Source organism: Amborella trichopoda, chromosome 10 (genome assembly GCF_054954075.1).
Source record: "Amborella trichopoda isolate Santa Cruz 75 chromosome 10, AtrichopodaSantaCruz75HAP2 v2.0, whole genome shotgun sequence".
Lineage (NCBI taxonomy): Eukaryota > Viridiplantae > Streptophyta > Magnoliopsida > Amborellales > Amborellaceae > Amborella > Amborella trichopoda.
Window position 1 is genome coordinate 41,941,862 of NC_142345.1, and position 14,871 is coordinate 41,956,732.

A 14,871-nucleotide genomic window follows, 5' to 3' on the forward strand; every position below is an offset into this window, starting at 1 on the left:
TCTTACGCGACCATTACTCTTTATTCGTACATGTGAAAGTGCGGACCGCATTGTGCATTACTTTGAAAATGTTGAGGCTTCATTAAGTTGGTGAGTGGAATCATAGATGGACCAAGTCTCAAAGCACATCCATTAAAGACAACTGCTCCTTGTGACCGTTGCCCCTTTAACTTGATCTCATCAAATATACACCTCACCTCTTTTTTAGGCAGCTAGTCAAATCTTAAAATCTTATCCAATTCTCTCTCTAACAATGTTTCAAAACCTTATCGGGATCATTAATTTAGATGAGAATTAGTTGGGATTGAACCGGCTCTGGGTCTCAACCTGGTTCCCCCTAAAAGCCTTCCTGATATATTATTTCGTTTTTTAGCTTATTTAATATTTTTTTAAATTTCATCTCAATCCCCACCCTAATAACTCCAATTTAATTCATACTTTATCTCTTTTTTTTTTTGAATTTGTTTGGATCACTAATTTGGACCGAGTCAAACTCGAACTAAATAAATGATTCAACGACCTGAAACAGATCTGTGGATGAACGAACTGCCTCACCGATCTGAGTTTTAAACACTGATCTCAAATAAAGGGTAATTTTTTAGATTCTAAATATTAAATCCAATATTTACTGCTTACTCTCTCCATATAGATGAAAAATTTTATATAAGGTTGCAGCCTTGTATTGTAGGAGCAAGGTGCACCTCAAAAATCTCGTAGAAAATAGTATTTTGAGGTTGAAAAACCTTGTAATTGATAGATTATAAAGAACAAACAGCTTTTATGAGTCGGCCGACTCATCTAATTATAGAAGTCCTCCCTTTGTAAAACATCTTAGCGATAGACTTTGGGTCCAAATATTTTGAAAATCTATAGCATGATGAACATGGCTATAAAAAAAAATAATTAATATTACTATTTTAAAAAATTATTTTAATATTTAAAATAAAAAAATAACATTTTTTGAAATGTTTTGTTACTGTTGATTTGTGGGTTTCGGTGGCACAACGACCTCCTACATCTATCGCATGGATGTTAGTGCAAACCCTGATGTGTGGAGGTATTGGAGTTTAATTTCTAATATTTGCAAAATTCTCTCTCTCTCTCTTTCTTTCCATTGAAGTTTAATACCTTATTAAAAATATTTTAACTCCTAATTTGCAAATATTAAATCGAGTATATGCTAACTATTTTATTTATGTTGGACTAGGAATCTAAATTTTGCCAAGAAGCAAAGCTGTAGCGCTACAGAAACTGCTGAAAAAACATATGATATGCCCAACTGGACGGACTTAGGATTTAATTATCCCCCCTATTATATATAAATAGAGAACTTTCCAGGTGAAATTTGAACAAAAAAGAAAAAAATAATAATAACTATTTTGCTCATATGACGTATCTCATGCGAAAATTGAAAAAGTAAACCTTTAGTAAACCATTCATTTGGGATAGAGCGCGTATACTATGCTCATATGTACACTTACTCCGTCGCGCAAAAGACTAACTTGAAAATATTTTTTATCTGAAATTTTAGAAATCACCTAAATAAAAAATTTAAAATTTAAGTTTTCTAGCAGTCAGATCTCACCCTTGAATTAAAAAAAAATTAAAGCATTATTTTTTTTAAACCCATAGAGATTGCAATTTGGATTTTTTTTTCTTTTTTTTTTTTAGTATAGCATATGGATTAAGGAGGCTAAATTACCCAAATTTCATGTCCGAAAAATACTTCTATATTTGATTTTGCCTGAGGAAGTGAATGGACAATATGCTTCATTGGGAGCCTGAAAATCTTTTGAGTTTAGAGAGCATAAAAAAAAAAGGCTATACTTTTTATGCACCTTGCCGACTTAATTTTTTTTCACTTTTTTTTTTCAAAATACATTTTCTATATAAATACCTTCAACCAAAAATTAAATACTTAAACTACTATATCTTACTTTTACTTTACCTACCCCTCTCTCTCCTCTATCCCGTACAGGGGCTCCATCAATATATAAGTGTTGTTTAAAAGTGAATCAAGCGACTCTAACACTGTATAAGTGCAGTCCACCAGTTGAACATTATGGAATCACTACCTTTCAATAATACGAAGGTGCGCTCTGATAATACGATAGTGTGCTCCAACAATGTGCTATTATATATGAAAGGTATGTTCATTTAAGAGATTAGAAAGTACTGGTGAAATCTTGAAAAAAAAATTTATATCGTTTAAAAAAAAAAAAATGAGAAGAGGGTTTATCGTGGAATTACTCCACGAATTAATGGTCTACACCATATTTTCCCAACCGTTGGGAACGAGATTCCTTTTCAATCCTTTCGCACTTGCCGCCGCGCCTCACATCAGTCCAAAGGTCAACCTTTTTCCAAATGACCCGAACGATAATAAATATTTACTAGAATACCCCTCTGTAGAATTTGCCTTTCCTCGTTAGGCCCGTTTGGGGTTAGGCCCGTTTGGGGTTTTCGCAGCACCGGGATATTTGGTAGGGCCGTACCTCAAAATCCCATTTGATGACGTTAGTTTTAAGGAAATAGTTTATACAAAATCAAATTACAGTCTACCTCAAAAATTTTACTATAAGACAAACCGCACCTTTTAATTCAATAACTTTTGCGAGGGCCCACAAATTTATTTTTGCCGTTGATTGTAGCATATAAAGTTCTAAAATGGTGTAGATCTAATATATCAATAAACACTTTAAAATGAGTGGCCTGTAAAATATGGAATATGGAAGACCATTTTTCAAGGAATTTTTTTTTTTGGATATCCATGATTTTCATTTGAGATGATTGATTTGTAAGTTTTTAGATATTAGATTATCCTTTCTGACAAGATTTAAGGTACAACTTGATAAAATTGTAGTACTATATATAACTTTCCCTTTATAATCGAAGTGGACAATATTTTTTTATCGACAATGCAATATTCATTGGCCAAAGAATCCAATATTTGGCAAAGCCACACCTCGGAGCCACACCAAAGAATATGGTTCCAACATTGAAAAGTTTTTTTTTGATAGAAAAAGTTTATATAAAGTTGCAACTTTAAAATGTAGAATTAAAGCACCTCAAAAAATCTATCGGAAAAGGTAGTTTTAATGTTAAAAAACTCTCTAATTGATCATCTCGAAATTGAGATGTATATATATTTAATCCAAAAAATAGTGCATCTTGCAACACGTTATCTAGACCATCTATTTTCATGATTTTCATATATTTTATAGATCTATTTGATTTTAACCATTTTTAGTAATTAAAATTTTATAATTAGATATGAAAATAGATTTTAAGACAATCTTAAGAATTTTTTACACCAAAATTATATATTATGACAAAATTTGGAGGTACGTCTTAATTAGATTGTTTAAGGTTGCAACCTTATAAAAGCCACACTTTTTTTTATATAGTCCACCACCAAAAGCCTAAATATGGTCCAACAAATCTATCTTCCCATGTGACCAGTAACCATCTATCAATCAATCAAGGTTGTTGTTTATATAAGGTGGTAATCTTATTTATATAAAAATAAAGTTGCAATATTCGCATTATACATTTTAGTTTGAAAGTATAGATTTCACACATCTTTTAAAATATGAAAAAACATATAATGACAACATTTATCTTTGGTACAAAGTAGTCATAATTAATCTTGACCATTGGATGTGAAATTGGATGGTTGAATTTATTTCATCAACCATACTCAAACTTTAAAAAAAAAAATTTGAACTTTGTGATATATCAAAACTATCAAATTTCGCATCATATGGTTTTTATATATGATCAAATCTTCACCACCAAACAAGATAAACAATATAGATTATTGCTACCTTACTTCTACATATAATGTTACAATTTTATATAAACTTTTTTCATGTATTCCTCACACTCTCTTGCCCCTCTCTCATGCATGTATGAAACATCAATATGTGTCTTTTTATTTTTGTTGGAGCGGGGTAAAATTCTGGCTCCTGCGAGTCAAGAATTTCATTGAAGGGGTATTTCTGAAAGTGATTTGCCAACAAGGGGCGTTTATAATCAGAGGGAACTAAAAACATAACGCCATGTAGCCATCGCCATAGCCGTTTAAACACAGAAGCTCCACAAATGACAGGAACTCATCCCCTCTCTATCTCTTCTGTCTTGTTTTCTCTCTCTCTTCTTTGTCCAAAACTCCTTAAAAAGCCCACATTGTTAAAACCCATCTTCTCTCTTGTTTTCTGTGTTTCCTTTCTCTCTCCTGCCCCCTGCAAATAGTTTCTTTCTTCCCTGCAATTGTCTCTGAGAAAGAAAGCAAAAAAGAAGAGAGAGGAGAGAGAAAATGATAATGCCACTCAGCTCTTAGAGAGAGAGAGAGGGGGGAAAGTATCTCACAGTTTTATACCATGTATTTACCTCCCAACCTGCCATGAAAGAACTTGTTCCAACCAAACTGTTTCTCTCTCTAACCTTCCTCCTCCTCCATCAAACATTTGCAGAGAACCAGAAAACTGAAGACAACATAAGCTTTGGTTTCGCTTCTTTTTCTCCCAGAAACATCACATTACTGGGGGATTCATACCTTCATAATGGAACGATTGGCCTTACCAGAGAGCTCGGCGTTCCTAGCTCAAGCACAGGTAAGGCTCTATACAATTTGCCTGTAAAATTCTTTGACCCAAGAACCAATATATCAGCTGCCTTCTCGACTCGATTTTCTTTCTCTATCTCCAGTGTAGACCAGGGATCTTATGGAGATGGGTTAGCCTTTTTCATCTCTTCCAGTAACTATACATTGAGTAGCTCAGGTGGGTTATTGGGTCTTTTCAATTCCTTTGATTCAAGCTTCAAGAACAAATTTATAGCCATTGAATTCTATACATCTTCTGATGCTCGGTTCAATTATTCGAGCGTTAACCATGTTGGTCTTGATGTGAATTCTCTTCCCTTTAATAAAACACTGAATCTTGATGATGTTGGGATTGATTTGGAGAGTGGAAATTTGATAACAGCTTGGGTGGAATATAGCAATGAGAAGAAAAGGGTTCTTTTATGGTTGAGTTATTCGAGTTTTAAGCCGACGAAGCCCCATTTCACTCTGAGAACTGATCTCTCGATGCATTTTGAGGAGTATATGTATGTGGGTTTTTCGGCTTCAAGAGAGGGGAACACTGAGCTCCATAAAATTGAGGATTGGAGTTTCAGAACTTCTGGGTTTCAGCCGAAGCCTGATCCTAGTTCAAATAATATTTCTTCAAATTCTTGGATCAAGCCTCTCATGGTTCCCCCAAATTCAAAATGCCATAAACATCCACGTCTGAGTAGAAAGCTGAAATTGGGTCTAGAGATCACTGGCTCTCTGGTTTTTTGTCTTTTTTTTGGGATACTAGTCTGGTTCTTGATCAAGAAATGGTGCGGATTCATGCTCGAGAACACATTCAGACCAGAGTTTCTAAAAGGCCCTCGGAAATTTAAATATAGAGAGCTGAAATTTGGGACTAAGGGTTTCCATTCGAGTCGAATATTAGGGAAGGGATCCTTTGGAACAGTTTATAAAGGAATTCTCAAATACTCTGGAACCATTGTTGCAGTTAAGAGATCAAAAAAGCAGAACCATGAGGGCAAATCGGAATTCATAGCCGAATTAACAATCATAGCTGGTTTAAGGCACCGAAACCTTGTTCAACTCCAGGGCTGGTGTAGTGGGAATGGAGAGCTCCTTCTGGTTTATGAATTCATGCCTAATGGGAGCTTAGATACAGCCCTCTATGGAGAGAGGAAACACGGTAACCCACTCCCTTGGCCAAATCGATACAAAATAGCGATTGGGTTAGCCTCAGTTTTGGCATATCTCCATGAAGAATGCGAGCAACAAGTGATCCATAGAGATATCAAAACCAGCAATGTTATGCTTGATGCAGATTTCAATGCTAGGTTGGGTGATTTTGGGCTGGCAAAGCTCGCAGAGCATGATATGACCCCTGATAACAGTCTAACAGCTGGAACTATGGGCTATCTAGCCCCTGAATATATTCAATATGGGAAAGCCACTGAGAAAACTGACATATATAGCTTTGGGGTGGTACTTTTAGAATTGTGCTGTGGAAGAAGGGCCATAGAAAAGGATATTCAGAACAACATGGTGAATTTGGTGGACTGGGTCTGGAGTTTACATGGAGAAAATAGGCTTTTTGATGCTGCTGATGTGAGTTTGAGGGAGAATTATGATAGAGAAGAGATGAGGAGATTGCTTCTTGTTGGGTTGAGTTGTGCTCACCCTGATTTTGAAGAGAGGCCAACTACGAGGAAGGTTTTGCATATACTTAACAGGGAGGGAGAGGTTACCGAGGTGCCGGCTGTTAAGCCAAGCATCAAATTCTCAAGGGAGTTATCTCTAACTATAGATCAGATATTTTTGGAGGCGGAAACAATTGGGAATTCAAAGGAATTTTACGAGTTGAAGATTGACCAATTGAACTAGTTGACCTGTGCTCTGTGGTTGAGGTAATGCACTAACTATTGTTTTGTGTGTGGCTTATTTGTTTGTAAGCATGCATGTTTCTCTCTCTCTCTCTCTCTCTCTCTCTCTCTCTCTCTCTCTCTCTCTCTCTCTCTCTCTCTCTCTCTCTCTCTCTCTCTCTCTCTCTCTCTCTCTCTCTCTCTCTCTCTCTCTCTCTCTCTCTCTCTCTCTCTCTCTCTCTCGTTTCCCAGGTTCAGTTCTGATCTATGCTCAGTGTTTCCTTAGTTTGCTTGCTATGCTTGCCTGTAGTTTCCTTCCTCTCTCTCTCTCTCTCTCTCTCTCTCTTCCCAGGTTCAGTTCTGATTTATGCTCAGTGTTTCCTTAGTTCGCTTGCTATTCTTGCCTGTAGTTTCCTTCCCCTCTCTCTCTCTCTCTCTCGTTTCCCAGGTTCAGTTCTGATCTATGCTCAGTGTTTCCTTAGTTTGCTTGCTATTCTTGCCTGTAGTTTCCTTTCCCCTCTCTCTCTCTCTCTCTCTCTCTCTCTCTCTCAACACAATGGTTTTTGTTATTTGCAAGTTTTTGCAAGTTCATAGGGCTCTCATACTTATTATCAGAAAGAATTAAAATCTGACCCTCTACCCGTTCATTTATGTTAATATTACTGCACTATCCTTCAGAAATGCTTGAACTATGTTCCTTATATCCTCTCCATTATATCATCAATGATTTGTTTTCCATTCTTAAACCCTTCCTAAACTTAAATTGCCCTCGTAGATTTTGTTCATCAAGTCCATAGGTGCGAAGAACTAATGTTACCTGTGATAGTTGATCAATGCCAGGACTTGTCTTTGTTCTCATACTGAAATTATTAGATTCGAGCTGAAATTTATGATTATGATATACTTCACAGTTTACAATATTCTACAAAGATAATTATTGAATTCAAGACTGAAGAGTTCCATTTTGTTTTCTGACAGTGAACCAATTCATCAGAGTCATCTGATATCAGTTGCCACGATTCGTCTTGTATTGGATAAATCATAGTACTTTTCAGTTCCTGCAAATATGTAACTCAGAACTCCCTGTCCCCCTCTCCCCCCCTCCTCTCTCCCTCTCTCTCTCTCTATAGCTTGTATCTGTAATAGATGTACTTTATTTTCTCTGTTGTCAGTTAACAGGCAAAGTTGTACGCAAAGGGGAGCGCATTTGCATTTTTCACGAAGATTGTTTTCTCTGGTTTCATATTAAATGTATATCAAATTCATTGGAGACTCCATTTCTTCGGATCTGTAACTTTGTATATTGATATCAATCTTTTGAGCTAAGTAACTTGTGGCTGCCTCCAGTTTTAATGACAAAATTGTAAGCTTCGTGCATATTTCTTTCTTTTGATAAATCCGATGTCTGTACAAATTTCAAAAAGCTTCATTCTCTTTTTTGCAATCTCTAGAACTTCAAAATTTGCCATAAATCAATATTAATTTTGCACAAAGGAAAAACATTGGTTGAACTAAGAACCTGCAGGTTGCATCCATATGTAGGAGAAATATGTTCACTCACTACAAGACCTTATACATTAAACTCAAGGTCCCTTTGGGAAGAGAGGAAATAATCCAAGTATTTCAGAGTACAATTCAAGAGGAGAACCTCGACCAAGCAATACTTGAGGATTTGCAAAAGAGCTTAAAATCTTACACAGAAACCAGGACAAACAATTAGCAAACTATTTCAGATAGGGTACAAAACATAATATGGTTTGGTTAAGTGACAATAGTATAGAGTACATGATATAGGTGGAGTAAGAAAGGGTTTACCACAAAATATCTTTAATGACAATTCATTGACAAAAGTCTAGCTTTAGTGGTTTCAAGGATACATGCTCTCTGTTTAACATTTTATTGCAGCTGAACACCTGCAATTTTCAGAACTCTCTCTCTCTCTCTAAAATCTCATCACCAAAATCAGTTTGTGAGCCAAATTCCAAATTCCAAATTCCAAGGGAAGAGTCAGTACACAGCAAAAGTGCACATAAAAGACCATGCTTCACCATCATACAAACAGCACAAGATCACAGTCCTCTCAGCCACCCAATTCTTCTTTTTCAGTGCATTTCCTCTTCACCACAAAGCCATCTTGTTTGTTTTGTCCTTCATCTTCTTCAATGCATTTCCTCTTTGCCTCAAACCCCTCTTCCTTGTCTTCTTTCTCTTCCTCTTCTTGCTCTTCAGTGCATTTCCTCATCGCCTCAAGTCCATCTTCTTCTCCATCTTCTTGTTCTTCAAGGGCATATTGTTTCCTTTGGGGTATCACTTGAAAGAAGGATTTCTTCCAGTCTTTTGTTTCTAAGAAGCTCAATAAGATTTCTACCACCTGGTTTACAGTGAGAACCTGCTCCATCAAAAGCATAAGATCAGAATTTCTTCTTCTCCATTGGGCTTAAGTATGGTTTAGCATAGAAGAAGAAAAAAAAGTCTTCCTATAGGTCAATGGTCGGAGTCAATCCTTGATGGTGGATGGAGATTGAAGTACCAGTCACCTCTTTTTCGCTTTTGCAATTCAGTCCATCATAATGGATTGTTAGAAAATGATCAGCAAATTGAACCGGAGTGGAATAGGGAAAGGAAAAATGGGATTCAATTTGGGTACATTCAGATTGAGGTGTAGAGATGCTGCTTTTAAAACCTAATACCATGATTCTCCCCATTTGTAGATTTGCAACAAGCTGATCTCCCTTTTTCTCTCCCTCTCTCCTTGTGTGCACGCAAAGACAGCAGAAAACTGGCAGTTCAGAGACAATTTAAACCTGTCCTGCTGCTTTCATTTTTTCTTTTTTTTGGTGAGAGAGAGGGGGGGAGGGGGGAGGGGGAGGGGGCGGTGGGGGAGAGAGAGAGAGAGAGATTCACACACCTTTGAAAAGTAGATAAAGTATAGCCTATCATAATTCTCAATACTTGAGCCATGGTTGTTTCACATAACCCAGAGAATACGTCATTTTCAAGATTATTCAACCAATGGCACTCAAACAAAATTCTTTGCAACCAGGACAATTGTCAAAGGCTTCATTTTATACCTTATAATCAAGGAGAGAGCTTTTTGTATGCCACTAGGCATAGGAAATTTATATATGCCACTCTCTCCCAGCCGTCGGATTTGAATGAATGGCTGGGATACCTTCAGCCATATGTCACAAGTAAGCCCCGACTCTTTGATCTAGATTTAACGGTTTAGAGTATTTTATTTTTAATTTTTTTTTCAAAATCAAATCAACATGAAATTTAGTGCATGTGATCATCTCAATGGGTTGTACCTAAAAACATATTAAAAAATACTTTAATGAAAATAAAATGAACAAATTGCCCCTGAAACTTTCAAGAGTATTTTGGTCATTTTATTTTTAAAATATGATTTATATTTTTCGTAGGTTTGCCCATGAGAGGATTGGACACCCCAATCCAGCCATACATTAAGATCGAAGTGCTGGGACAGGGGTGGCATATTATATAAATTCCCTATATCCGGTAGCATATAGAAAGCTTTCCCATAATCAAGAACAAATAAAGCAACCAATACACACACACTCTCTCTCACACAGTCACATCAAGAACTAAACTTGCCTGAGAACTTGACATCTTTATATAACTTCCAATTGGCAGCTTAGCAGATTTGATCCCTTGCTCTTTTGCCTTCTTCTCAGTTATCCCTTTCCATCTGTTGCGGTCCACTAAACCCCCAATTATATAGATTTCCTTGGGATCTAATTCTTCAAGGGTGTTCTCAGAATCAGCCGTTAGATAAACCAAATTCTCTTTTCGGTCATGCAAGGCTTCAATATAGGATCGAGTTTCCCTCTCTATAATCCAGTTTTCAGATCCAGGGATTTTCTGCAGTTGGGTGCCCATCTCCTCCTTGCATCCTGTCAACCAGAGGTGCGCCGGAATAGAGCATTTCTTATTCACTGCATAACAATACATGATCTGCAAATTTTCTGGGGTTTAAATGCAATGTATACTTTCAATGCCTAATTTTATAAAAAGAAATGCAAAGCAGGCTATGTTGAGTTTGCTGCTAAAATTGCAGCCAATTAATGCTGAATAATCAAAGATTTATATATGCAAAACTTCATGAAGGACAAAAGGGGAAGAGAGAGAGACTTATGCATTGCCAACTTGGATTTCTTTTGCGCTTTATGTGGTTCCTACCACAAATCCACCGACAAAACAAAGGGATAATGTACGTGAGCATGGGGTCTAAAGAAGTGGAGTCAACCCAGTGCCATGACAAAGAAATAAGATATTCAAGTATGTCGAAAAGAGGGTATCACCTTCTGATTCTATCAAATTAGAGGTAGGCTTGATGACCGAAGTCTTCGTTCCTTTATAAAATTTATCTCAATCCGAAGTTCTTTTTTCTCGAATAGATGTTGATTCTTCAAGTTCTCAGGTGAGTATATTTGACAAAAAATACAATGCTTAGTGCTCCACAAATGGGATTCCCAAAGTAATTGTATCATGGTGACAATCAATTCAAGCACAAAAGTGCATAGTGGTATTAGGTGTCCTAGTCTCCTAGAATGGAGAGACAGAGGCCCAGTCCTCTGATCTGGTTACCCAGTTAAGTTTTTAAGAATATTCACTTGTAAAATGATAATGAGGATGCTTTATTCCTGGCTTGAAACTGCCACAAAACTCATTGTTAAGAAAATATTAAAGCTCCCTTTCGATTTAGAAGTAGAAAAAAATCAACCATCAATTGACAGATAACCAAAATACGCATGGATATAAGTCTTCAGATTTGCTTGACCTGTTTATATGGTCATGCTCCCCTATAAACTGTGTTCTGCCATTCAATCTATTGCAAATCTAAAGCATGAGACTTACTTCCACATATATACACCTTAAACAAATTCGACGGCATGAATACCAATTTTCTAGATGAATGTAATGGGAGAATTTGCACATTTAAAGAAACCATCAACAACATGAAAGATAATTCACTCTTTGAAAATACTGATGATGGTTCGGTCCTCAAAGGCCGGAAGAAATTAAATGCCACTATAAAACAAGGAGGATAAGTTTTAACTAAACAGAAAGGGGTAAGTGTTTTGTAAACCAGCAACTCATATCTACTTTAATTTTCCCAAACTATTTATTTACGGGATTGTATACAATAAGACCATTTATCTTTGGTACATGGAGGTCACAATTACTTTCAATCATCCGATCTGAAATCTGATAGCTTGGGTGTATCACAAAGTTTGAGAAAAAAAAAATTTAACTTTGAGCTTGGCCAATGAAATAAATGCAGCCACTTAATTTTACATCCAATAGTCAAGATTAATTGTGACCACCTTATATCGAAGATAAATGGTCTCATTATATACTTTCTCTTTATTTAATCAAGGGGGAACTATTAATCTAGAAGAAAACAATAACTAGATTTTATCCATATGAGAATGCAAACTTATCCAAAAGAAAAAGAGTTCAAATAAATAAAGGGCTAATCCACGTTTCCTGACAAAGTGTGCAATAACTACCGAAGATTATGATAACAACTTAGCAACTTAATTCACGAGAAGGGATTCAAATAAAGGTATTGGATGCAGCTAGAAAATCCAAATGAGACCATGGACTTAGGGCCTTTCATAAACAGCTTCTCCCTCCGATACTAAACAAACAAAGTCCTTCATTCAATTAAACAATGCATTTCTTTTCAAAGGTGCCTAAGAAAATAAAATTTATGGTTAGTTCGGTCGCTGCAAATAACTTTTTACGGTAAAGGAAATTGCGATAGCATTTTGAGAAATGGAAAGGGAATCAAAATGAATACCAGGTAAGAATAAAAGCTGGACTGGGAACTGGTTTTGCAGTAAAATCTGTCCAATAGAAGCAAGAATCTAAGATGGGGAAGTGTCAGCAAAAGTTCTTGTGATGAAGGTCTTTGTCGCAAAAACTCGAGCATGTAGTTGAAAGAAAGGTAAAGTTTAAAACCTTATATGCTTTCCAAATTAGACTTGTGGTTTGTAGCAAAATTCTGATCCCAAAATCTCATCTACACTTGAAAATAGATCAAATAGCATTTGAAAATTACAACAAAAAGCAAGTACAATCAACTCACCACATTTGCATCGACAGTTACACAAAGGCCATACTAGACTTTCTAGTATTGACAGATTCATAGAATATTAAACATTCATAATTTACCAAGGAGAATAACATCCAATACACACAAGCTACATCAGTGAATTCATCATAGAAGCACTTGCATAAGATTTCAGCACCAACCCAATATTTCAATTTCACAATACTTCAATTTCACCAACACACATGCGTGCGTGATGTAAGAGAGAGAGAGAGACCATGGTTATTTCTAGGCATTGAGCAAATTATATATTATACCCATTAATCAACAGCCATGGAAAGAGAAACCCAAAGTACAGCTTAAGCAAAACATTTGGAGAAATGAACAAAAATCAAATGATTCATGATCAAAGAATACGACCCAAATAATCAAATAGAAACAATAAGTTCCAACAAAAATTAAACACTTACAGATAGAGAGAGACTTTGAGGGGCATCACAACTACTAAACAATAACATGGACTTTAGCAAGAACTAAGTAACTCTTAAGTAAGGAGGGAGAGAGAGAGAGAGAAAGAGAGAGAGAGAGAGAGAGAGAACACCAGACCTGCTGAACAAGACTATTGATCTCGGACTTCTTCATCAAGTCTGCAAATTCCAAGTCAACAACAATGTTCTGCCCGGTTTCCATTGCCCTCCTCAGCTTGTCTCTCTTCTTTTCTCTCTCCTCCGCTCTCATATCCATCCTCTCTCTCCTCAACTCCTTTCTACTCTCTAAAAGCCTCGCCTTCTCTTCCTCCGACACCCCATTAAGCTTCTCTTCCCATTCTCTCTTCTTTCTCTCACCTTCTTGCTTCTTTCTCTCTCTAGAGGCCGCCTTTGTCTGGGCTTTTTTCTCCTCATATCTCTGCAACTTTAAAAGCTTCTTTTGAGCGTTTTTCGACAATGGCTGCTTGCTCTGGTCTGGGCATGGCGTGGAGAGAGGGAGAGCCCCAAAGCCTGCGAGGGGGGTAGTTTGGTCATTTTTAGCTGTTTCGGTGCCTGAATGAGGGGTATTTTGGCCATTAGCGTTGGATTCGGCTTCTTCCATCGCTGATGCCTATGCCTGGCGTTTGCAGAGGGAATTAATTTATAGGCCCAGGGAAATGCGAAAATGTCCCTGGATTGTTCGGTTATATCGGAATTAGACATAAATAACTTCTTCAAAAGGACATAGGACGCCTAATCAGATTTTGAAATTTTATATTTTTGTAATTTAGTAGCCAAAATTCCCAAAACATTTAGGCTCAACCGAAGTCTCAAAATAAATAAAAATAATCATTTGTTGTCCTAATTGGTTATTAAGGCTTTTGGGTCCAAACATAAATAATCATTTGATGTCTTAATTGGTTATTAAGGCTTTTGGTTTATGGATAATATAATTGTTCCTTTTTTTTTTTTTCTTTTTATTTACAAAAATAGCAACTTATTTCTTTTATTAATCCGTCTCAATGATGCAGTGATTAGTTTCTTAACAATCACAAAAATACACGACTTTTTCAAAGGGGATTGTTTATAAAGAAATCATTTAGTTTTTGTACATGGCGGTAGATATTTAGATTTCAAATTGGATGGCTTGTGGTGAGACACGAAGTTTGAAATTTTTTTTAAAATTTTATATCTATTCAATGACACTCTTACAACCAGCTGTTTTGAAATTTAAAGGACAAAAATAATCGTGAGCTCTATATACAAAAGATAAACGGTCTATTTATAAACAATCCCCAAACAAAGTCATGATCCCACTATAGAACTACAAAAAGAAACAATCACTGCCACATTTCGTACCCTTCATACAATGTTCGAGTCACCAGCTTGCGCACCTTGTTTTGCCAATAAATCTTGATCTCCTTTAGGATTATTTGCTCGGTATACATAAATAAATCAAATATTTTTCATTTTCCCATTTCACAATTTTATCACATTTAACGAACCTCCTTCAACAACACTTACAACTAAACTTTACCACAGACTTCAAGGATTATGACAATGACCTCGATTCAGCTTCATCAGCATCAACGGTCAGATTCTCAACCGGGCCATAATAAGACATGGCATTCGCATACAATAAGAACATTTACCTTGTCACAACATCCAGAACTCTAGCTAAGACTACATATTTCTCTCCCTTTCCCAAGGCTAAGAAATGGAATTGTATACTATAAGAACTTTTACCTTGTCAAAATCATTAACTTTTAGATGTGAAATTATATAGTTAGTGATGTATCATAAATTAAAAAAAAAAATGGACTTTAAGTATAGTTAATAATGCTATCACGTGATTTTCATATCTAATAATTAAATATGATTAAGGTAAAT

At 36.1% G+C, this 14,871-nt stretch overlaps 2 protein-coding genes across 2 annotated transcripts; one reads left to right on the plus strand and one right to left on the minus strand.

Moving 5' to 3' along the window:
• The first annotated feature begins 3,744 nt into the window (after positions 1-3,744).
• Positions 3,745-7,761, plus strand: LOC18447635 (Concanavalin A-like lectin protein kinase family protein). The gene is made up of 2 exons (XM_006857729.4): positions 3,745-6,480; positions 7,414-7,761. Exon 1 carries the CDS (start codon positions 4,406-4,408, stop codon positions 6,455-6,457), a length of 2,052 nt encoding a protein of 683 aa, XP_006857791.1. The 5' UTR covers positions 3,745-4,405; the 3' UTR covers positions 6,458-6,480; positions 7,414-7,761.
• Positions 7,762-8,245: 484 nt separating this feature from the next.
• On the minus strand, positions 8,246-13,637 carry TRM10 (tRNA (guanine(9)-N1)-methyltransferase-like protein). Its single transcript, XM_006857728.4, has 3 exons — positions 13,121-13,637; positions 10,051-10,410; positions 8,246-8,824 (listed from the first exon to the last, which is right to left on the minus strand). Exons 1-3 carry the CDS (start codon positions 13,601-13,603, stop codon positions 8,516-8,518), a joined length of 1,152 nt encoding a protein of 383 aa, XP_006857790.2. The 5' UTR covers positions 13,604-13,637; the 3' UTR covers positions 8,246-8,515.
• Positions 13,638-14,871: the final 1,234 nt, after the last annotated feature.